Source organism: Xyrauchen texanus, chromosome 43 (assembly GCF_025860055.1).
Source record: "Xyrauchen texanus isolate HMW12.3.18 chromosome 43, RBS_HiC_50CHRs, whole genome shotgun sequence".
Classification (NCBI taxonomy): domain Eukaryota; kingdom Metazoa; phylum Chordata; class Actinopteri; order Cypriniformes; family Catostomidae; genus Xyrauchen; species Xyrauchen texanus.
Genome location: NC_068318.1, coordinates 9,463,100 through 9,487,076, shown reverse-complemented (window position 1 = coordinate 9,487,076; position 23,977 = coordinate 9,463,100). Strand labels below are relative to the sequence as shown.

Below are 23,977 nucleotides of genomic sequence, written 5' to 3'. Positions count from 1 at the left end.
CTATAAAGGATTTGCATCCTTTGCATCACTATGATCAAGGTCTTGATACATTAAAAGATTGAAGTCTCCACCTATAACCATATCTTGAAGGATCCAAGCGGCTTGTAGATTCCCCACAAGATCTATAAATCAGTTCTGATCATCAACGTTGGGTGCATACATATTATCCAAAGTACGATTTTGCCACTGTATTTCAGTCAAAACAATAATGACTTCCTAAATTATCTTTGATCTGTTTGAGATATTTGAATTGAAAATGTTTACTTATCAATGTGATGACTCCCCTGCTCTTTCTCAAACCAGCACTACAAAACACATGCCCACCCCATACCGTACCAAGTTTTTTAGCTTTCTGTGGAGAAATGTGCATTTCTGGAAGGAACACTATATCATATTTTTTATGCTTAAGGCAAGATATAATCTTCCTTATTTTACTGTAATAGGGTGCCCCAGCCCATTAACATTCCAAATGGAGAGAAGCATTTTACCTATATTAAAGTGTGACTTCTACTGTTGCGCACAACAGTCCCAACTGACATCATCCCCTGGTCCACACACGCTCACAAGATTTTCCGCAACACTATTACTACCAGATTGCTCAAGTCTGGTGGTGTTTTTTTTTTCTCCTTGAATTGTTTTTTGTTTTTTACATAAACTGTGCAATTAAATTCCATAAAAATATTTTCCCTAAAATAAGCCCCAGTAAATAATCACATCGAACCCACAAAAAGTACAAATTAACTTAACTAGTCAATAAAGGGAGAAAAGAAAAAATAGAGTAGAGTGAGAGTCAGTGGGCAGCCAACAGAACAACATACCCTATCACGCTGCGTCAGTAAAATGCACGATCTGTAGACTGTATTGTTGATCAAATGTAGGCAAAGTTACCCACTCACACCATTGATTTTATGAAGGCCATTGCTTGTCGTGGGCATGTAAAAGTCTTGCGACCACACTGGGCGTCAATTATCATCTTATCAGGATAAGGCAGTGTGAAGCTGCACCTTCTGTTGGTGAAGCAATTTTTGACACACTTTTAATCCGTCTCGCTTCGCTTGAGTCGATCTACCAAAATCCGGAAAAACCATTATGTTGTGGTCCTCCCAGCACAACTTGCATATATTCCTCACCACGCATAGTACAAAGTCTCTGTCAGCCGACCGCAAGTATCTTGCCAGGAGAGATCAGGGTCTGTCACCCGCCACGGGAAGCTGACTGAAAACTCTGTGGGTGCACTCAATTTTGATAGTGTCGATCAATTTCGGAATAAGCCCATCCAATAATTTCACCATATCATGACCTTCTTTTCCCTCTGTGATTCCAACGAAATGAACATTATTACGCCTGCTCCAATTTTCCATATCCTGTAGTTTTTCCCACACGCATTCCATATCAGCCTTGGAAGCACGCAGGTTAGCCTGTATCTCTCTTTCGGCCTCGATCCGTTTTTCCACTTCATCCATTCTTGTGATTAGGGTGGAAAGTTTTGCTTCCATAGATGTGATTGCTTGACGTATTTCTGCGAGGCCCTCCAAGTTAGTCGAGATTTTCATCAGCGAACATACATGTTCAAGATCTCCCGACCTACTTCACGAAGCTCACTGTCACTATCGACCGGAACTCCACCATCCTGATCATGCGAGGCGTCTGAGGCGTGAGAATGTAGGTGCTTTTTAATGTCCCACAGGCCAACGTTTTCACATTTTTCGACATCCTGCCCTCCCAGCACAGTTAGCAAACAAAACTAGTTCTCACCGGTTAATATTGCTTAAAAGGATAACTGTAGCAAAGTTTAAACGGAGCTCGCCTTTAAGCGACTAACCTTCACATAGCATTGCGTGACACCTAATTTAAAGCATTTTAGCATAAGGCTGCAACATAACAAAATGTGAAAAAAAAAATGAAGGGGCCTGAATACTTTCTGAATGCACTGTATATACGGTATCATTTACTTCATAATTTTATAATTTACTGTAAATGATCCTCCTGCCCAGTACATGACAATATGCACAAAGAATGTGAATTGTCAAAAAATAGAAGAAAAAGAATGAGGAAGTGAAAGAGAAAGAGAAAGTGGAGATTTTAGGAAAAAAGGACTTAAATATTGATCTGTTTCTCACCCACACCTGTCATATCTCTTCTGAAGACATGGATTAAACCACTGGAGTTGTATGTATTACTTTTCTACTGTGGTTTTGTGCTTTTTGGAGCTTCAAAGTTCTGGCCCCATTCACTTGGATTTATTAGACTACAGAGCTGATATATTCTTCTAAAAATCTTCGTTTGTGTTGAGCAGAAGAAATAAATCATACACATCTGGAACGGCATGAGCGTGAGTAAATGATGAGAGAATTTACATTTTTGTGTGAATTGTTGCTTTAATTTATGCAGTGCAGCTCTGCAGTATGACCACAAGGTGGAAGCAGTGGAAAGCCAGAGCGCACAATACGGCATTCAGGGCGTCATGCATTGACGTCAGCATTCACATGGCCAACTCACAGCACTTGGTCCTATTTCACAGATGTTATTATCTGTCTGATACAAACACAACTTTAATAATAATTATTAAATGTAATCTCTTCTAGGTTATATTAACCATTTTAGAAATGTTCTGTAATTTTGCAACTGTGTCAGAATTGGGCAAATCAAATCTGATTGACTTTGAATGTTATTTTCAAACTCTCAATCTTGCATGCATCTGTTTAATTAAGCATATGTATACATTTGAAAATATGTTCACACTGCTGTTTTGTTTTTTTTATCAAAATAACATCCATGTTACCCATTTGTGAATGCACTGTGACACAGAGCATACCTGTTGGCTTTGAGTTGTGTGTGCATCAGGCTAAAGTGACTTCACCAAGACAAGATGGTTGCTATGAGAGGGGGTTTGTGTTTGTGTGTGCATACAAAATCTTGCATGAGTATGCGTGCTGTCTCTTGCACAGCTGTGTCAGTCAGAGTGAGGTCCAACAGGCACTGCTGGCAAAGCAGGCACACTGACAGGGATGCAGAGGCCACTGTGCACCGAATGCCCACTTACTCAACACATAAAGACATGGCAGAGCTGTCCGTCACACATCACTGTGTTCAAAATATTGTGGAAATGCAGATTAAGATCTTTTATCAAAGGCTGCTTTTGAGTATTCAGCCAAATTGCATATGAATAGAACAGATGATAGCATACATACAAATTTGGCTCTGAAACAAGACCTAGACATAAACACTGGTTTATTATGTGATCTATTAAAACATATATGTTTGGTATACTTAAAACCATTAATAATGTTTCTTTCACAAATAATAATACTAATAATAATAATAAAAAGACATGCATTTGGTTAGTTGACATTATTTGATTCTCCAGATGCAAGTTCTGGAAGAGCTTGTTCATCCCGGGCCTGCCAATCTTGTATAAGTGGCTGCTTCCCTCGCACCAGTGACGATTCTTCCAGCCTCCCTCCACCTTCCCATCCCCACCTTTATATAACGCTTGCGCCAAGTATTATTTCAAAATTGTCCTTCTATTTCTTGCTTTAGTCAGATAGTCCAGGGGGGATCTCAGAGCTCAAGCCCAGTCCTGAGCCCTCTTTTATCCCAGATGTGTAAGAATTTCTTCCACCTGCAGAACACAAATGAATATTTTTAGAAGAATATCTCAGCTCTGTTGGTCCATACAATATAAGTGAATGGTGACCAAAACTTTGAAGCTCCAAAAAGCACATAAAGGCAGCATAAAATAATCCATACAACTCCAGTGGTTAAATCCATGTGTTCTGAAATGGTGTAATAGATGTGGGTGAGAAACAGATCGATAGTTAAGTCCTTTTTACTATAAATTCTCCTCCTTGCCCAGTAGGTGGCGATATGTATTAAGAATGTAAATCATCACAACAACAAAAAAAAAAGACAAATGTGAAAGTGAAAGAGGAGATTTATATTAAAAAGGACATAAATGTTAAACTGTTTCTCACCCACACCTATCATATTTCTTCAGAAGACATGGATTATACCACTGAAGTAGAATGGCTTACTTTTATGCTGCCTTTATGTGCTATTTAGAGCTTAAACATTCTTGCCACTTTCGCTTAGTTATGGACCAACAGAGCTGATATATTCTTCTAAAACCCTTAATTTGTGTTCTGCAGAAGAAAGAAAGTCATACACATCTGGGATGGCATTAGGGTGAGAAAATTATAAGAGAATTTAAAAAGCATTTTGCTAATTATTTTATAATACTTTTGCATACAGTTACATGACATAATATTAACTGAGATATTATTTGGAATATTTTAACTAAAATGAGCTTGCACACATTTAAAATGAACTAGTGCAGGTGAAATGGATATTTAAAATGGTGAACAACTTAAAAATGAAATGGTGACCAGACTAAAATATACACAATTCATTATACATTAATATATATTTGAACCTTGTAAGTTTTTTTTTTTATTACAGTTAGACTATAGTTATATTATAGTTATATTCATTATAGACATTAGTTAGACATTTTGTGTCAATGAACTACCCATTTAAAAGCTTGCTAACTTGATCACAGAAGATACATTGCCTTTCTGTCTTTCCCAGGGGAAAATGTCTTTCTACATGGGAATAGTTGCTCTGAGTTTGAAAGCCAAATGCAATCTTAAAAACAAAAATACATGGGAGTTCAAGGTGAATCTGCTGTTCAACCGCAGTATTATATTATGTGACTTTATTATTTGCTTTTCAATCTTTTGAAAATACTTTTTGCATGCCTCTGGGCTATTTGTGGGCAAAGTGTTTTTTTTATGTATTTATTTCAAAACAAGAGGGCTTTGAGTTTGACATTACTGTTCTGAAAATGCACTCCCTGCCACAGAAATAGTGTTAAAGCAATCGAGAAAAGCAGTGACTTGCCATTTTAAATGGTATGAAAAACAGGTGCAACTCAATTTTTATACAGCTTACAGTAGTTGTACAATCTTCTTTAGTTTTGTAGTGGTGAATGTATGTCCTTCTTTCTCTCTTGTTTTATGGAAGCTGATTTATTTACAGCAATTCCACTTGTACATGCACAGCCTGTCGTGTTCTGAACAGCTAAGTACATGTGAAGTGACTGGATTACATGTCTTGGTGCTTTGGCACTTTGTCTTCTAAATCAAGTGCTCATATTTGATACAGTTTTAATGCCCACTTAAAACTGATGTTTTGCATACTGTGTACTCAACTCTTTTTGGGAGTCAGTCCTGAGTGTCCTCTTGTGTGACCCCCCTAAATCAGATTTTAAATTATCACATGAATGGTCGGCTGCAAAGAGCCAGTTCAGCCTCGGATGGCAACAGAAGGCAGAAGATTTGCAATTCAATCTGCTTCTAGTCCGAACGTACCTGTCACAGCCGAGGGGGTTGGGGACCACTGCATCACTTCACCATACATGACAACACTGTCCCTTTCCACTTTCATGCAGAGATAGAGACAACTTTATGATATAATGTAAAAGAAAATGCATTATTGTTATCATGCAATTATTCAAACATTTAAATAAACATCACCATTAAATACTAATTTAATTCCAGACTGCCTCGAAAAGAGCAGCAGCACAACAAAGTATTTTCTAAACTATCAGCAATTTAGTGCTGACGCATTTAAATATTAAAAAAATTATATAATGGAATTTCATTTAAAATTAATTGGATTCATTAATTGAATGGAAAAAGAAGGCGAGGACTTTTCAGTGGGTCCTGGAGAAGACGGTAGTGTCTGTCGAAGGTAACCACCCATTTACCTAAAGTCTCGCGAGAGCCATAATGCGACGTTCACACACTGTTTATTTAGATTCTTACCGAAACCCCATAGCTATACCTAAAAATACCCTTAATCTACCACTAAATCTAACCCTAAACCTAACCTTAGGCAAAGCGAATGATACTCTCGCGATATTTAGGATGCCTAGGTGTTACCTTCTAGGGAAAGCCGAGAAGATGCTAGATTAGTTCCGGGTTTAACTGCAACATGGCAGCGCCCTTAGCTCTCCACCTGGAGTTCGGGTTTGTATTAATTACTTTATTCATAAAGTAGCAACTTTTTCTGCGTGTTATCTCTTCTACATCAATATTCTTGATGTTTGACAGCTCTTTAAACCAACTTGATGTTTCGACGGAAACTTTATCGTTGATACCTGGCTAATAAAATCTGTAACGTCAATGACGACAGTATAGCTGTCTTTTATATATATATATATTTTATAAAATTTCATATTATAATATATATTTAAGATATTTCCTTTAATGGAGCTGCTGGATCTGCTGGGGCACGGGGCAAATTTACCCCCATAATGAGTTCTCCTGGATTTTATTCTTCTGTATTAAATCTGAACTTTTTTCTTAAAGGAATATTCTGGATCAGTACAAGTTTAGCTCAATCAACAGAATTTGTTTCATAATGGATTTTTTACCACAAAAATAAATTTTTGGACTCATCCCTCCTTTAAAAAAAAAAAAAGCAAAAATCTTGGTTACAATGAGGCACTTTTTGTAACTTTAGGGGGGGCATTTTTCCACCCACTTTTATTTTTTATTTTTATATAGCCACAATACATAAATGATATTTGTATAAACATGACTTTAGTGTTATAACATCACTTGTTAAGCTTTTCTGTATAAAGTTAAAGCTGATTTTTCAACTGTGTTGCCATGACAATGTAATGTCCACAAACCCCAATATGACTGTAAAAATAAAAAAATTGTAATCAAATTTATAGCTCAAATAATACTATGTGTTTTAACAGATGAATGAATGTGCTTTTATTAAAATAGAATGCTTTATAACCCCCCACAAATTTTCTTTTTTTATTTTAGAAAAGGAAGGGTGAGTAAAAATAAATGTTTGTGGTAATCAACATTGCAACCAATACCGTCGACTGAGTTTAACTTGTACTGAGCCCGGAATATTCCTTTAATATTGTATTCTTGACCCAGATATACATGTCATTTCATAAAACATTATGTATAATTACTCGAATGGTTACTTTGAATGGTTAAACTGATAGACAAATGTGTATTCTTGGACTTTTAAGTTTTATATTATTTTTGGCTGCTTTTATAGAGGAAATGTTTGGCAGAGACAGAAAATGGGATCAGGAAATGTTGCGAGCTGGATTTGAACTTCAGTCAGCGGCTGAAGCGCTACAGCTCAGTGTGTCGGAGCATGTGCGCTACCTGCTGTTCTCTGTGTTTCTGTGGAGAAACAGCCTGTGTTTGTAATAGAATACTAGCATACTGTTTACTACTTATTTCTCAGTGTACATTAAATCAGTATGTGAAACAGTACACATTATCCATTAATTAGATCAAAACGTGAGGCATAATAGAGGCTGATTATTTCTGGTTTATTCATACCACTAGATATGTGAGGTTGAGTACATTGTTTCGTGTAGTGCGCTCTGATGTATACTGCATGTTTTGGCAAATTTAGGTTCTCTAAATAATCCATGTTTACAGAACATTTGCACATTGTTCATAGTTTTTAAACTGCAAGGGATGTGCAAAATTTAAAAATTTCATAGGCGACTAGTTTGCCGGTTGTTTGACTAGTTGACTAGATGGCGTTAAGGATAATAATGTATAATTAGGCTCTGTTGTGTTTACGTGACCCCAGTCAGACATGTTTCAAAGAGATATACGGATGTTATGTGCAGCATATGGTAAATAACGGAAAGGGTTGTGAGTGTTACTTTTAAAATGTATTCCACTACAGATTACAGAATACATGCTGTAAATTGGCATTTGTAATGTATTCCATTAAATTACTCAAGGTGAGTAACGTAATCTAAAAACTGTGGATTACTTCCTCAGCACTGTCCGATTTTTTTTTACATATTTTGACTTATTATATGCAATTCCGAACATAGCAATTGAATGACAGAGAGATTGCAGGGAGAGCAGATTGCATCAGAGTGGGAAAGAGAGAGCATCTCAAAACAAATCTTGGCCAGAGTTCATCAGTTGCAGAATAATTTTGCATTTGGCACTCGGTCAAAGACCTCACTGCTTTTAAGTCCTAACAGAGTCCTATGTGACTGTCCATGGACAGAGGTGGTGGTGTTTGTGAGTGGCCTTTCTGAGGCTGGCACACAGGCTGGCTTCTCTCTGTACTGCTAGAGTACAGGCAGTGTGCCAGGCCTGGCGATCTGGAGGACAACTGGGCATTCTCCAGGAGATGTGAGTGGTCTTTATTGGGCCTGCACCTGCTACATGAGTCCAACTCTGACTTCATGTTCCTCCTTATCAGTCTTTTTTTCTCTTTCAAGGACCATCTATCATACTTACAAAGTTCTTTATCGCTTCTCATTTGCTTTTATTAAAAACTACTTAACTTTGTTGCAAGTAAAGCCTAAAATAATATTGAAAAATGTCTTGTCTTTTTTTGTTGTTGATCTGCACAAATTCACAGGAATAATATCAGCCACATTGCTGTCTAGATAATGACATCACATATTGAAAACCCAATATCGTTTGACAATTAGTACAGTGATGGTATTAGGTAGTAATACCAAGGTATTTTGATATTCAGTACTGTGGAAAAATGTTTGCCCCTATCTTGATTTCTTCTGTTTTTGTGTATTTTTCATACAACATTTTTCAAATGACATATAAAACAAAGACAACCTGAGTAAACACAAAATACATTTTTCAGATATTTTTTATTATTATTGAAACAAAAAAGTTATCTAACACCTAATCCATGTGAAAAACGAACTGCCCCCTTAAACTCAATAGCTGATTGTGCCACCTGTAGCAGCAACAACTGCAACCAAATGCTACCGCTAACTTGAGGTCAGTCTTCCACAGCTCTGTGGTGGAATTTTGGACCACTCTTCTTTGCTGAACTGCTTAGTTCAGCCACATTGGAGGGTTTTCGAGCATGAAAACCATGCACAAGGAGCCAGGAGCACAACCTCTCCCTCAACGTCAGTAAGACCAAGGAGCTTGTGGTGGACTTCAGGAGAAAAGACAGAGAACACAGCTCCATCTCCATCAATGGAGCACCGGTGGAGAGAGTCAGCAGCTTCAAGTTCCTCAGTGTCCACATCACTGAGGAACTCACATGGTCCGTCCACACTGAGGCCGTTGTGAAGAAGGCTCACCAGCGCCTCTTCTTCCTGAGACAGCTGAGGAAGTTTGGAATGAACCAACGCATACTCACACGGTTCTACACCAGCACTGTAGAGAGCATCCTTACTGGCTGCATCACTGCCTGGTATGGAAAGAGTGCTGCCCTCAACCTCAAAGCCCAGCAAAGGGTGGTGCCAACTGCCAGAAACATCATTGGAGTTGAGCTTCCCTCCCTCCGGGACACACATTCCCAGTGGGACAGAAGTTTACAAACACTTTATCATTTGGTAGCATTGCCTTTAAATTGTTTAACTTGTGTCAAACATTTTGGGTAGCTTTCCACAAGCTTCTCACAATAAGTTGCTAGAAATTTGGCCCATTCCTCCTGGCAGAACTGGTGTAACGGTGTCGGGTTTGTATGCCTCCTTGCTCGACATCCTTGTCCACAAATTTTCTATCAGATTGAGGTCAGGGCTTTGTGATGTTCACTTCATTACCTTGACTTTGTTGTCCTTAAGCCATTTTGCCACAACTTTGGAGGGATGCTTGGGGTCAATGTACATTTGGAAGACCCATTTGCGACCAAGCTTTAATTTCCTGGCTGATGTCTTGAAATATATCCACGTAATTTTCCTTCCTCATGATGCCAACTATTTTTTGACGTGCACCAGTCCCTCCTGCAGCAAAGCACTGCTACAACATGATTGCAGTAAGGATGGTGTTCTTCAGCTTTCAAGCCTCAACCTTTTTCCTCCAAACATAACAGAACTTTTTGTTTATTTAGACCAGAGGATATTTCTCCAAAAAGTAAGATCTTTGTCCCCATGTGCACTTGCAAACTGTAGTCTGGCTTTTTAATGGTGGTTTGGAGCAGTGGCTTCTTCCTTGCTGAGCAGCCTTTCAGGTTATGTCGATATATTACTTCTTTTACTGTGGATATAGATGCTTGTCTACCTGTTTCCTCCAGTATCCTTCAAGGTCCTTTGCTGTTGTTCTGGGATTGATTTGCACATCTCTAGGAGACCGAATGTGACCGCTTTCTGAGCAGTATGATGGCTGCATGGTCCCATGGTGTATATACTTGCATACTATTGTTTGTACAGATGAACGTGGTACCTTCAGGCATTTGGAAATTGCACCCAAGGATGAACCAGATTTGTGGAGGTCCACAATTTTGTTTTATTTTCCCATGATGTCAAGCAAAGAGGCACTGAGTTTGAAGGTAGGCCTTACAATACATCCACGGGTACACATCCAATTCAGCACACCTCCTATCAGAAGCTAATTGTCTAAAGGCTTAAGATATTTTCTGTTTCCATTTTCTGTATTCAATTTTCCAAGCTGCTTAAAGACAGTTAGCTTGGTGTATGTAAACTTTTGACCCACTGTAATTGTAATATAGTCAATTAAAAGTGAAACAATCTGTTTGTAAACAACTGTTGGAAAAATTACTCGTGTCATGCACAAAGTTGACTTGCCAAAACTAGTTTGCTAATACTAAATCTGTGGAGTGGAAAAAAAAAAAAAAAGTTTTTTAAAGACTTCAACCTTAAGTGTATGTAAACTTCTGACTTAAGTTGTGCATGGTACATCAAAGAACACCTATATAACCATCAAGTGATGTCTAAAAAGGTTATGCGTAAAAAACAATTATACTGTATTTACAATATATGTTTAGTGGGGTATTTTGATTCACAATGGAACATTTGGTTTAATCTCTCTGATTTGGATGCTCTGTGTTTCCAGAAATGTTTCAGGCTCAATACAAGTTAAGCTCAATTGACAGCATTTGTAGCATAATGTTGCTAACCACAAAAAAATATTTTGAATCGTCTCTTGTTTATTTCAAAAACAAAAAGCAAAAACTTAAAGTAAGCCACTGGAAGTGAATGTGGCCAGTTCACAGCCTTAAATATACACACTTGGCTCTATTTTAAGAGCACTAAGTGCAGCGCTATTATGACATGTGCAAAGTTTAAAAATATTTCTAAATTCAAATTACACTTTAAACTAAATGAAAATATAATCAAAATAACAAAGTGGTCAAAAAAATTATACTAAATTCTAAAATGTTCTCAGACTTCTACCACCTGCCCCTTTTGCAATGACATAAAAATCACTCTATAACCATTGAATCGATCACTGACTGCTTTCAGTAGGGTACTTTTGGCTGTCAGGGCCATAACAGCAGGAATCACATCAGCTGCAGAAGCCCCCACAGAACGGATTTCTCTGGTCAGCTGCTCAAATGAGGCAAGTGGTGTGATTATATTTTCAAGAATTCCCCATTGATTTGCCGTCAAAGATGCTGGAAGTTCAAATTCAGCGGCATATGCACCTAGTGCCCTCTTCTGCTTGACCAAGCTTTGCATCATGTAAAACGTTGAATTCCACCTAGTTGCGACATCTTGGTGAAGTCGTCTTATTGGCATCCCAAGCTCCTTCCATATCCCTTGTAGGTGACTGCATGCAAGTTGTGAATGCCTGAAATGCCCCACCATTCTCCTTCCTAAGGCCACAACATCTGCAATTCTGTGTTGCGATAGGACACGTTCATGTTGGCAGCGTTTGTGCCATGCATGGTAAACTTGGAACACCAAACTCCTCGTTTTTTTGTCATGTTTTGTGCATTGTCTTGTAGCACTACATGCAACTTCTCTTTAGGGATTTTCCACTTCTCAATCATCCCTTCAAATGCGGACATAATCATTGCTGCTGTGTGAGAGCCTTGTGCAGAATCGCCTTTTTAAGAATTAAATCCTTGTCAATCCACTGGGCAGTGAGGCTCTGACAGGGACTAACACTTGAAGTCCAGATATCCATTGTAAAGCTCACAGAAGTGAGCTCAGCGTGGAGCTTCACTATGTGGACATAGATGACACTATACAGTTCAGGTAGGGCCACGTCTGAAAAGTATATGGCTAGGCACAGCATACCGTAGCTCTAAGTTGTAAATAAATCTCTGAAAGCCTACATCTTCCACCATGCTAAAGAGTTGATTAGCAAGAGCAGTCATTTCAATAATATTTTGTTGAGAGCTTTCACCTTTGGGTGGTCGCTGCTGATTTAGAATTTTTTTTTTTGCCTTTTCAAATCACTGCAGAAGATGCTCCTGACGAGTTTTCGCTGCTGCTGGTTTTTCTTTTCGCTTCATAAAAAGGTCATAATGATCAGGATGATGATTCTTAAGATGCGTTATTAAATTTGTGGTGTTGGAGTGTGGATTGGCTCTTCCTTGCATGACTGATGATTTGCTGTTATTGCAAATAGCAACTTTGCTCACAGTCTCGCTTAATGTAATGTAAGTCCACACCGCTGACATGATCTTATTACTAGCATTCCTTACCAAATTTGAGTTGTCGCCAGTGCATAATCAACAAGTCATCTTATTGGCAAGGCATATCGGCAACATTTTTCATAGAGGGCAGATGCCAATAATGAATTTGTAAGCTTTTATCAGCTGATTCCTATTATGTGCCAATATTATCCTGCATCCCTATTTACTAGTAGTCACATGCCTATTGTCCCTCTAATGATTGAATGGTTGAGCAAACAGAGGGAGATGGGGTGGTCTTGCATACTTTTATAGGATAGGTAGGATTAGGATTATGGGCAGGAGAGCGGGAGATCTTTTCTTTGGATAATCCTAATTAGTTCTGCTCATTTACAGGTAACTTCTTTGACACTTATGCTGTAGTTTTAAATCCTTTTAAACTGGATGCTATACTGCCCTGCTTAAAAGCATCTAATGGTCTTTTTTATCTCTGTGACAATCACATCTGTTGTTAAATGTGTATGATGTTAAAGACAATAAACAAATGGATTCCTTTTTTGCTATTGAATAAATATGTTTTGTGTGTATTATGCTTCTGGAAATTAAAACTGCATGAAGAATATTGTGAGATCATTTTGTAAATGGGAGGAAATTACTCAAACATTAATATGATAGGTATTTTTGTACAGTATAGAAGTTTGAGCTGTAAGGGGAATTTACTGATTTGTGTGCATTCCCATTTTTGTAGGGGAGGAGCTGAACTTCTGTTTGACGGAGTCAAGAATCATCATGTGACACTCCCCAGCCAATCAGATCCCTGTGAGTATATAACAATGTAGTTTACATGTGTGTTGTAAATGGTGTTTGCTAAGGCAAGCATCACAATTACTTACTGTTAGAGATTTGAACAAATCACTAACCTTAAGCACTTCAATGCATTACTAGTCCTGCACCAATTGTGCTATGAGGATGAATGATACTTCAAGTCATGCCGCTTGTTACTATGCTTTTACTTTTCTAAACTCCGGGACTTTGTTGCTTGGCGGATTATAAAATCCAATAGACTTAAAGGAGGGGCCCTTGCCAAATCCAGGGAGCAGAATTAAGGCTTGGAGGTGTGCTCTTATGACCTGAATCAAAGCAACCACATAGTAATGCCTTAGCAACCACTCACGCCACCCTAGCAACCGCATAGCAATGTGCTAACAATCACTCAGAACACCATAACAAACCTCACAGCAATGCCCTGGCAACCACTCATAAAACCCTAGCATTGTGGTTGCAAGTTTTGCATGGGCAAGCACCACTAAATATATATGTAAACTTTTGCAGAATTATAATTTTTTGTTTTAAGAGTATATTGTAACGTTTATAATGCCCAGATGGTCTTGTGAGTTTGCTTAATATTTTGGGAAATTTCTGCCAAACTTCATAAGTTTGGATCTTTTAACATGACAAACCAGTGCCTTACCATATACAATACTGATGACTTAATAAGCTCCAAATTTCTCCACCCTTTCCGCTAGAATTGCCCTAGAATCAGGGTGTGGGATTCACTTATTGGCCTTTTGCCCTGCTGGAACTAAAGGGTTCCTTTTCTCTATTTCCACAGAAAAAAAGATACACACATCATACCAAATTATGTGGCTCTTTCTCCATATATCTTTTTTCTGCTGTTCCTCTGCCTGATGTACTTTTTCCATTCACCTCTCTCCCTCCCTTGACCTATCCAAGCACTGGTTCACACGCTTCCCTGGACTCCTTTTCTTGCAGGCAGTCTTGTTTCACCCTGATGTTGGGCCAATGGCGAATCAGTGCCGGCCTCCCATCACAAATAGAGTTTTTTTACTTTCCACCCCTCTCTCTGCAACAATGGAGCTTGAGCCCCTTCTCGAGGCATCCCACCTCCCCCTCAACCACAACCAACATCTGTGAGCCTCCCTGCTCCCAGCCATTCTTCCCCTAACTGCTCCATTATTGGGCCCCTTTCACTTGTAAATGCAGCCAGTGATACTGTTGATGGATCTTTTATGCCCAGTGCTGGGGTCACAGGAATGGTATGGAGAATGGAGGGCTAGTAAAGGAGGGAGGGACAATTGTTACAAAGCACTAAGTCCTTTTTGTGTGTAGTAATTTTTTGGGATGCCTGACACTACAAATGCCTCACTCCCACCTTGCATTCCTCCAGCTTCCTGGTGGGACTTCAGGGTGAAAGTGGTGGGATGTTTGGTTATGGGGTAGCACTGGCATTTCCCCCCTCTATTTAACCAGAGAGTGGGTGACGTGTTCTCTGGCATCTCTGGATTGGAACACAAGTCATTCTAGAGTCATTAGCAGAAAAGATACAGTAGATTGGCGATGCAAGATATCTATACCATGCACATGCTAAGAAGTATCTGGAAGAATTGCAGATAATTTTTCTGGTGTAGGATAAGTGGTCAACCGATGTGGTGACCAATACAATTTTCAAATGGGATAGCAATGTTGATATCTAGAGAGCAGAATGGTGCATAATCATCTCATTTGTTATTATTAAATTGACTGAATAAAGAAAAGCTGGACCAATTTTTGGCATTGGTGGTGGCGTATTGGACTAAAGCACATAACTGGTAATCAGAAGGTCATTGGTTCGATCCCCACAGCCACCACCATTGTGTCCTTGAGCAAGAAACTTATTCCAGGTTGTTCCGGGGGGATTGTCCCTGTAATAAGTGCACTGTAAATCACTTTGGATAAAAGCGTCTGCCAAATGCATAAATGTAAATGTAATGTTAGCAATTAGCATTCAGTCACTATATTTTGTACCACTGAGAAACATTGAGGGTCAATTTCATCCAAATATATTTAGTCATTGGCCAATGATGGGTCATATAACTTTGGTCATCTTTACCTTAACTAGCAAATAGTTAAGTAATTAAAACAAGCCACAATGTAAACTTTACTTTTAGTTTTTTCAGTGGTAGAAAAGTATCTTTTCTTCAGATATATCTAGGAACTGGCAGGGTTGGTTTAGATTTATGTAGTGTCCTGCTGCTTGTAGTTTCCTGGCACTAGCATAGGCCAGGAACGTAGACAGTGACTTAATTATTCTTCTGAATATTTCCGCTGCTTGTGGTCTGTGTTGTTTAGAACGGGACTAGAAATTCTGACCAAATATGTTAGTATACATTTTTGCATCCCCTACCCAGCTCGAAGGTTGGGAACATTCTCATATGTTTGTGCTGTGGTGGCCTTGCTAACCTCCACAAACCTCGGCAAACAAGAGAAGGGTCAGTCTCTGTCGTTCTGGAGTATCCACGACAACCTGCCCACAAAAGTGGACGGCAGGAGAGAATGTAGCCACCGAGACCTCAACGGGGCCCAGAGGTTGACCTTGGAGCACCTTTGAAGCCTATAGTCCCAATGTTTGTTTGTGGGCATGATTTGAGTATGTCACGGATGGCTAGCTAGGTTTGCAAAGGATGACACTGACATTCAACACTAATCCCTCCTAAGTTTGCTGTCTTCTGGTCCAGACCCCTCTTTGTGATTGATGAGTAGTACTGAGCCCCCAGACACACACATGATCGTCATAGAAATGCCAACCCTCATATCCCAAGCAAGATGAATGACTTAATTCCCTCCCACCCACAGATAATGATGACCATCATGTTCGTAGAAAGGAAAAGGAGAGTGCTAGCCAGGCACTATGATTCGCAAATGGCATCACCCTCCCAAGCAGCATATATCCCAGCATGCAACTGTCTGCAGTGACGCAGGCACTCCTGCCCCCTCCCTCCTGCCCCACGCATGGTATCTTTCCTTTTCCTACCTCACTGCAACTTCTCCAGTCCTATTCGCCAAACAAGAAAAGGGGGCGACGAAGGCATGGGGCGTCTTGTTGACCCTTCGCTCTTTGCGCCTGGCCCACACAAACCACCTTTTGTTTGAGAAAATGAAGCAGTCGACTTTCAATTCACTGTTTTCAAGTCCCCCCCCCCAAGCAATGAGATGATTTGGTTGAAAGTGATCACATCTGTTTTTTGCGCCCTGCTTTTGGTGCTAGTCGATATTAATTGCGGTAGCGCATCACTGAGGCAAGCATCACTCTTTTTTATAGGTGCAGGATTGCAGGCTAGCCGAGCTGCAAGGTAGAGCGATCGTTACACAACTGAAGGGGCTGACAGCGATCCAATTAACCTGAAACAGCCTCTGTTTCTCGACCTCTGCCTCTCTCGGAGAAGCATGCCACCCACTCGCATACTCACAGACTTGCACGCATTGGTGCTGACATCTCTAAAAGCTTCAGTTCTAGTTGAAAGTATTGTGTAGCCTGCTCCCATTTGCCCTCCTCTTTCATCCTATTGCTTATTATTTGTCCTGGTCTAATTACAGAAGCTAGCATAGCCAGTTAATTGTAGCAGAATGGCTGTTGCAACTGTAATCGCAAATTATCCGCTGGTCATCATGTATCCTCAATCCAATCAAGTTTTTGATACCTCAAGCGAGAGTGGTAACACCAAGGAGTTCTAGGGTGAAAGTTTAATCTGCCAGTCACTGTGCTAAAACAAGATTTTAAAATGTTGTAGGTTACATGCTGCTTTAAAAGGAAATAACCGTCTGATCATAAAACGTGAAAAAGCGCATAATTGAAATGACTGACACTTCTGCTCTAAAAGTAATGTTTGCCCTTAGAGTAAATGCACGTATAACTGGCAGAAACTATGTGCTGCTTATTTTGTGCTTGCTTTTTGTTCTTTTTGCACTTTATTATCATGCAGTAACCCACATAATGATTAATTTATACAGTCATGAAATCAGAGGCCCTCCACTCAAAATCTGAATGCAAGTGGTCAAAAGTGATGCATATTACCAGGTTTAGGCTAAATGGCTAAGTGCCTGTCCACTTGTGATAGGATCGCCAGAAATGCATCTTTAATACCAGGCAATAGACAGGGCACAGAATGCGCACACACGCACACAGCAGGAGTGAGAGTGTGTGTGAGATGGAATGAACTCAGAACTTATGCACTAGGTTAAAATAGTTTTCTCGTTACTTTTCTATCTGTCAAAATGATGGAAAGCATTTGGAATTATTTGTCAATGTGTTAACAAATAGTGAATGACAGAGAATTTTCGGTTAACGCAACCCCTGTTCCTGCTCCTAGGTTCTCTGGCACCCCCCAATGTTAGTCACCATCGCCCACCTGAGACATAATGTCCCTCCCCGTTGCTCAGATCAGGATGGGTACTGTGCACAGAAATGGAAAGGATGACGTTCAGCATTAAATGTTGCCAAATGCTATTGTTAATGGATCCTTTATTGAAAAAACATTTCTTATGGGATATAGAGCCAAGATATATGTTGACATGCATAAGAGCAAACACCTACACATATAGTGCCAGCTATTCTTTAATACTCCTATGTATCAAATATTGCTGGAGGATGTAAAATTAACAAGATTGGGATTGCATTACAACCATATGATTCTATTTGCATCCTAATTATTTTTTAACGATTCAGGTTAGTCACAAAGATTGTTGCAATGCTTTTTCTAGATTTCACACAGATTGAGCAACTGCACTGGATTTTGTAATCGGCACAGCTAAATCTATATGCATGTTTGGATATTTTTACTAGAATTTGCGCCGATGAGTGTTCGCATTTGTTTGGATAGGGTGGGCGGACACTATTTTTGACGTGTTTTAAAGCTCAGTCTGTGATGTCACATTTCCGATAAAAGCAATAGCTCTTCATATGGAAGAATTTGTGAGCTCCAAGAATTTGGCGTTTGTAGAGCGCACAAACATTCTTCAGTCTCTGTCATTTGAACAATGCTGAACAAAGCAAACTCACAAACAATGAATTTAAGCTCCTCCCCAAATCAAAGAAAACAAAATGCTCTCTTTTTTTGCCCATGACACTCTCTCCCTTTCTTGCTCTTTCTCTGTCTTGTCACCGCCACCCCTCTGAGCAGAAAACTGGTATGAACCAGACATGGACGCTGATGATACAATGTTGATGTTGGACCAGAGATATACTGACTTTTCCGCCATGTTGGGCAGTAGAGCTTCAGTGCTCACACACATGCACTGATATAAAGCAATTAACATGAATTATCATATACTAGATTTATCACAGAACACAACACACATCTTGAAGTCTAAACTTTACCCTTGCCTGAGTGAAATAGCAACCAATAGCTGTGATTAGATTATATTTGCATGATTTCAGGTTGTGATATTTTTAGTGGTTTATGTAGTATATCTCTAAAAAGTATTTGAAATAACATTCAGATATTTGGGAAACATTTCGAAAAGGTAACTCTGTTGCTTACCATAAGGTTACAAATGTTGGCTTTCTAGTACATTTTGTTTTTGTGGGGGAGGGCATGCAGTTGCAGACATCCTAGATTTAATTTGAATTTCAACATGGGCGCGTTGGGTTTATATCCATCAATCATCAACGCCCTCCTCCTTTATAGATATTAAGACTGCTTTTATGTGCTATCCTTCCATAGTGTAAAACATACCTATATAGTCACATTTACCTGATTAAGGCTATCAGATTGGTACGGCTACAGTCTGATTACGAATCTGAATTTAATCGGCATCACTGCAAAATTTTCAATGCTGCATTTGAAAGTGACAGTGGCCGAGTTTTTCTTGATATGCCTTATATTAAGCCCCCCGCTTCCCATTCGAGGCTCTGTCGCGTCACATCGACCGAAGGGCTGGCTCGCTGAACTCTGACCTGTAACCTTTGACCTCTGTGGTGCTCTTACAGGGGACATGAAGCAGCTGCTTGCATGGATCCGAGGGAACATGCTGAAGGAGCGCCCCGAGCTCTTTATGCAGGGCGACACTGTGTAAGTACACACACACAGATGCACAGTAAATACATTACCAATGCAGGATGATGCTTAGGCAAACATGCATGTACTCTATAGATTCGCTGTGAGGCCAAGGAGGTAGAATCGCACAGCGTTCCCATGTGCAGTGTGTTTTACAGATTAAATACTTCCTTTTTTAATGCAACAGATGCATTAAAATGCATACATTTTCATAAGACATTTATTTGTAAGTTCAAGCATGTGAGTGGTCTGCTTGGAATTAGTACGGTTTGCTTTTCAATCTTGCTCACTTAGCAAAGACAACAGTGGTTGAAAATTATTTTTTCCTGATGTGATTATATTTAGTAACACTTAACAGTGAGTTTCTATTCGTTAACATTAGTTAATGCATTAGGTATTATGAACTAACAATAGACAATATTTTAGAGCATATATTAATCTTGGTTAATGTGGTTAATTGGTTTTGTGTTAATACTTTTGTTCATGTTAGTTCATAATTGATGAACTAATGTAAAAAAAAAAAAAAAATGGTGGATGTAGAAACTAACATTAACCAAGATCAATAAATGCTGCAAAATAATTTTTTGTTCAGGAATATTCCAGGTTCAGTACAAGTTATGCTCAATCGACAGCATTTGTGGCATAATGTTGATTACCAAAAATATATCATTTCGATTCGTCCCTCCTTTTCTTTAAAAAAATTAAATTTAGATATCAAGGTTACTGTAGGGCATGTAAAATGCTGTTTTAACATTTTGAGGTAATAGGCGTGCCACGTGCTGTCAACTGCACTTAACTTTTATTGAACCTGGAATATTCCTTTAATTTATGTTAATGAATGCAACCTTGTTGTAAAGTGAAGAAAATATCTGCTGTGGGTAACTGCAGTAAACAGGGTACACTTTCCTGGTCTATAAACCTGACCATAGACTATTTAGCAATGGGGACCATCCGTTCACCTATCTTAGTAGTCAGTTAAATGGATTACATTTCAATAATACAAAACATTTCTTATGATTATTCTTTATATACCGTGGAGAAAAAAATAAAATAATATATATATATACACACACACACATAGGTATATATATATATACATACTGTATATTGTATGTTTGTACAAGAGAGGCAGATGCAAGGGTCTTTGAGAAACAGCAGGACTGGCAATTTTCATTGTGTGTAAACGGTTTGCATTATATTATCAGAGAGCTGCGTTACTGTCATGTCTCAGTGTAGCCCACATCACTTACATGAGCTCTTTTTTTTTTCTCTTCACAGTAGACCCGGTATTCTTGTATTGATTAACGACGCAGACTGGGAACTGATGGTAAGTGTGTGTGTGGGGTGGGGGGTGGGGGGTGTACATCCTCAATCACTCCCTCCATTCTCTGTTTTAATGACATGCTCATTTTAGGTTTAGTATCAGCTCCTCCATTCATCTAGTGTACATAAAGGTTGTGCTTGGCAGTTCTTTCAGGAAAAAGTGTATTGGCATCAGAGCGTAATTTAAAGAAACACAATCAATTGAAAAAGTCAATGTCTCGACAACTGTCAATGATGACTGAAATCAGCAAATCAATTGTTGATTTAAAGTCCAGAGTCTCTTCAAATGAGTCCAGTCTTTCTATTTGTTTCTACAGTAAACATTAAATATATACTGTTCTGTGTGCGTATGTGTTATAAATGTTATGAAAGATGTTCTTGGTTAACCAGGTTTGACATTTACTCCACTACCATGTGTTGTGTGTGCGCGCATGTCCACCTATGTCCTTTGCAGGGAGAACTGGAGTACCAGCTTCAGGACCAGGATAATGTTGTATTTATCTCCACACTTCATGGAGGTTAACTGACTCTTAAAGAAGCACTACCATCACCATACAGGAGCCCCTGCACCCTTCAAAAGGTAAAATATCTAATGATCTATCAACAATGGTTTCATTTGCTGATTTCAATTCTGACCGTCGACTTTTCCATCAATCCAGTGAAAAGACACTGACTTATTCTGCTTTTAAATCCAAGAAAATGTATCGTCATCGGGAATCTGGCTGCGGCTGGCCTGTTTGCTGTCCCCTGCACCTTACAGGAGCATGGCGGGGTTACGATGGGAGCACCAGCTCATTAGGAAGGTCACTCTCTGTCTAGCCAGTGTCCAGATGGATTCTCTGGAGACGTGGTGGATGCCCCATGTCAAATGGCTCCATTATAATTTTAATTTGTTTTCTTTCGATGCATTAAAAAGCCATACATTGTATGTTTACTTTGTAAGACTTTTGCTAGTTTTGTTTTGGATGAATAAATATCTATTAAAAAAAATGTCATTATATTCTTTTGATATGAAATATATTTTGTGGGGGAAATGCATTCAAATGCAAATAAAAAAAATGTATACCTTTTAAAAAATAAATTATACAAATATATATATATATATATATATATATATATAAGACATCTCTTTAAATGCAATCCATCTTGCTGTAATGTTTCATATTTGTAGCAAGCATTTTTTTAATATTTTGGATTCATGTGAATAAGCTGCGCTTATATACTGCTATATGTAGGCCTACTGTTTGTATACATAAACGAAAAATAGGACTGTTTTTTTGTTTTGGACGACTTATCATCTTCAAGTGTTTCAAAAAGAATGTCACTTTTCTCTGAAATGCTGCAATACCTTTTATGTTGGTGTTTGATTCGCTTATATTTCCCACCTATAGAAATATACATTAGAATAAATTATAGGATGACGGCGGGAGGTCGAGCGCTGAGCGAGCACAAATCTCTCCAGCCTGAAGACTCGATTTGCAACGGAAACCCGTATGATAATAGTAACACTAATACAGATGCTAATGATGTCGAGAGAAATATGTGTGTTACAAGAACGGGGTGAAAGGGGGGTAAAACGGGTAAACATGCTTTTCCTGGAGTGTAAACTGTTGGGAGGGCTGGAGTCGGATTCATTTTAAATGTGTGCTTTATTATAAAAGTACTGAGATTTAAACAGGCTCATTATTTTCGCTTATACATTGATTTTATGGATGTATATAACATAGGGTTTTCCTTTTATGATATATATATATATATATATATATATATATATATATATATATATATATATAAAATGTGATGCAAAATATAATACAACCGACAGTGAATGCCTATTCAAATCTAGCTATAAATAAATACATTTGCAATAAATCAAACCAAATAGTAAAACTATTAAATTTGAGGTAAAATCTTACCACATCTCCATGTCCACTAGCCAGCATACATACTACAGAAATTGCTTTTAGACGAAATTGTAGGTTACATTTACAGACACACACATTTGTATATATATATATATATATATATATATATATATATATATATATATATATATATATATATATATATATACATACATACCCTAAATATTTTAGTTCTAATTCCACTAGTTCAGCTAAATTACTGATGCAAGGTTTAGTGTATGTCTCTAAATGTAACCTACAATTTCGTCTAAAAGCAATTTCTGTAGTATGTATGCTGGCTAGTGGACATGGAGATGTGGTAAGATTTTACCTCAAATTTAATAGTTTTACTATTTGGTTTGATGTATTGCAAATGTATTTATTTATAGCTAGATTTGAATAGGCATTCACTGTCGGTTGTATTATATTTGCAATGGTCCTGTAAGATTCGTATTTTTTTCTTATAAGACATCTGATTTTGATTTAGTAGGTTATCCCATCGTATTGAAACTCTTTTATACAAAAAGACTTATATCCCATACATAAATGTGATATATGGCCACATATATATATATATATATATATATATATATATATATATATATATATATATATATATATATATATATATATATATATATATATATATATATAGCATATATGTTCAACATATAACATGTTCATACATATTAAAATTCTAGTCTTTGGGAAAATATGTTACATGTGTGAAAACGGCCATTTTTTTTTTTTTTTTTTTTTTATGTTACGTAGGCCTATAGGCCTATATATAATAGGCTAATTGACTTTTTATATTAGTGAAAACCTTATAGGCTATATATTTGTTTAGCATACATTGCCATATTTTAAGACACATCATAGCCTAATATCAATTAATAGAGTAAACAAATATAATCTCTAATCAGAAACATGCGAGCTACGAATACTGCACTTTATATAAAGCATAGATCTTATTTACAAGGAAGACCGGGGCTAGTTGTCAAACGGGGAAACTGTTACAAGGGCTAAATCTCAGTAATTGTAAGGTTTCAAGTCCAATTAACATACATGTGTATTTTCTCTAGAAGTGATGTGTTTGTTGATTTCAAACACCTATTTTTTCTACGTCATCTAAAATGTGTTTCAGCTGAGTAAACGCATAAAATAATCAAAGCATGCAAGAGTCAGCCCATATAGGATAATAAAGATACATTTTAAACGAAAGGTTGAACTGTGTTCTCAGGACAAGGGTATTTAGGCTTTGTGTCAGGTAGGGGCAAGTTGTCACAAGTGTTTTAAATGTTAAAGTCTTCATGTGTACTACAATTTATTAATTAAAATATTGTATTGCCAAAACAAGTTTGATTTTGTATTAAATTGTTTATTGTTTACATTTTCGATGATTCCAGAATTGTTTTGTACTTCACAAAGGTTTTCAGTTTAAATTTCTGCTGAAAATCCTATAATGGGCTGTTTGATGGCGGATTCCGCAGTGACAACTTACCCAGAGTGTGTGACAACACGCCCACAAAAGGTCTACGGGGCAAACAA

The 23,977-nt window shown here is 38.1% G+C and overlaps 1 protein-coding gene across 1 annotated transcript; it reads left to right on the top strand.

Moving 5' to 3' along the window:
• The first annotated feature begins 5,915 nt into the window (after positions 1–5,915).
• On the top strand, positions 5,916–21,513 carry urm1 (ubiquitin related modifier 1). The gene is made up of 6 exons (XM_052116502.1): positions 5,916–6,029; positions 13,118–13,188; positions 19,136–19,217; positions 20,481–20,529; positions 20,980–21,105; positions 21,222–21,513. The coding sequence occupies exons 1-5, from the start codon at positions 5,995–5,997 to the stop codon at positions 21,046–21,048; spliced, it is 306 nt and encodes a 101-aa protein (XP_051972462.1). The 5' UTR covers positions 5,916–5,994; the 3' UTR covers positions 21,049–21,105; positions 21,222–21,513.
• Positions 21,514–23,977: the final 2,464 nt, after the last annotated feature.

Excerpts from the sequence above, each read along its gene's own strand:
- urm1 (XM_052116502.1), top strand. The coding sequence starts at position 5,995 with ATGGCAGCGCCCTTAGCTCTCCACCTGGAGTTCGG. Across the intron at positions 13,189-19,135 it reads CCCCAGCCAATCAGATCCCT|GGGACATGAAGCAGCTGCTT; the intron begins GTGAGTATATAA and ends GTGCTCTTACAG. Across the intron at positions 20,530-20,979 it reads ACGCAGACTGGGAACTGATG|GGAGAACTGGAGTACCAGCT; the intron begins GTAAGTGTGTGT and ends TGTCCTTTGCAG.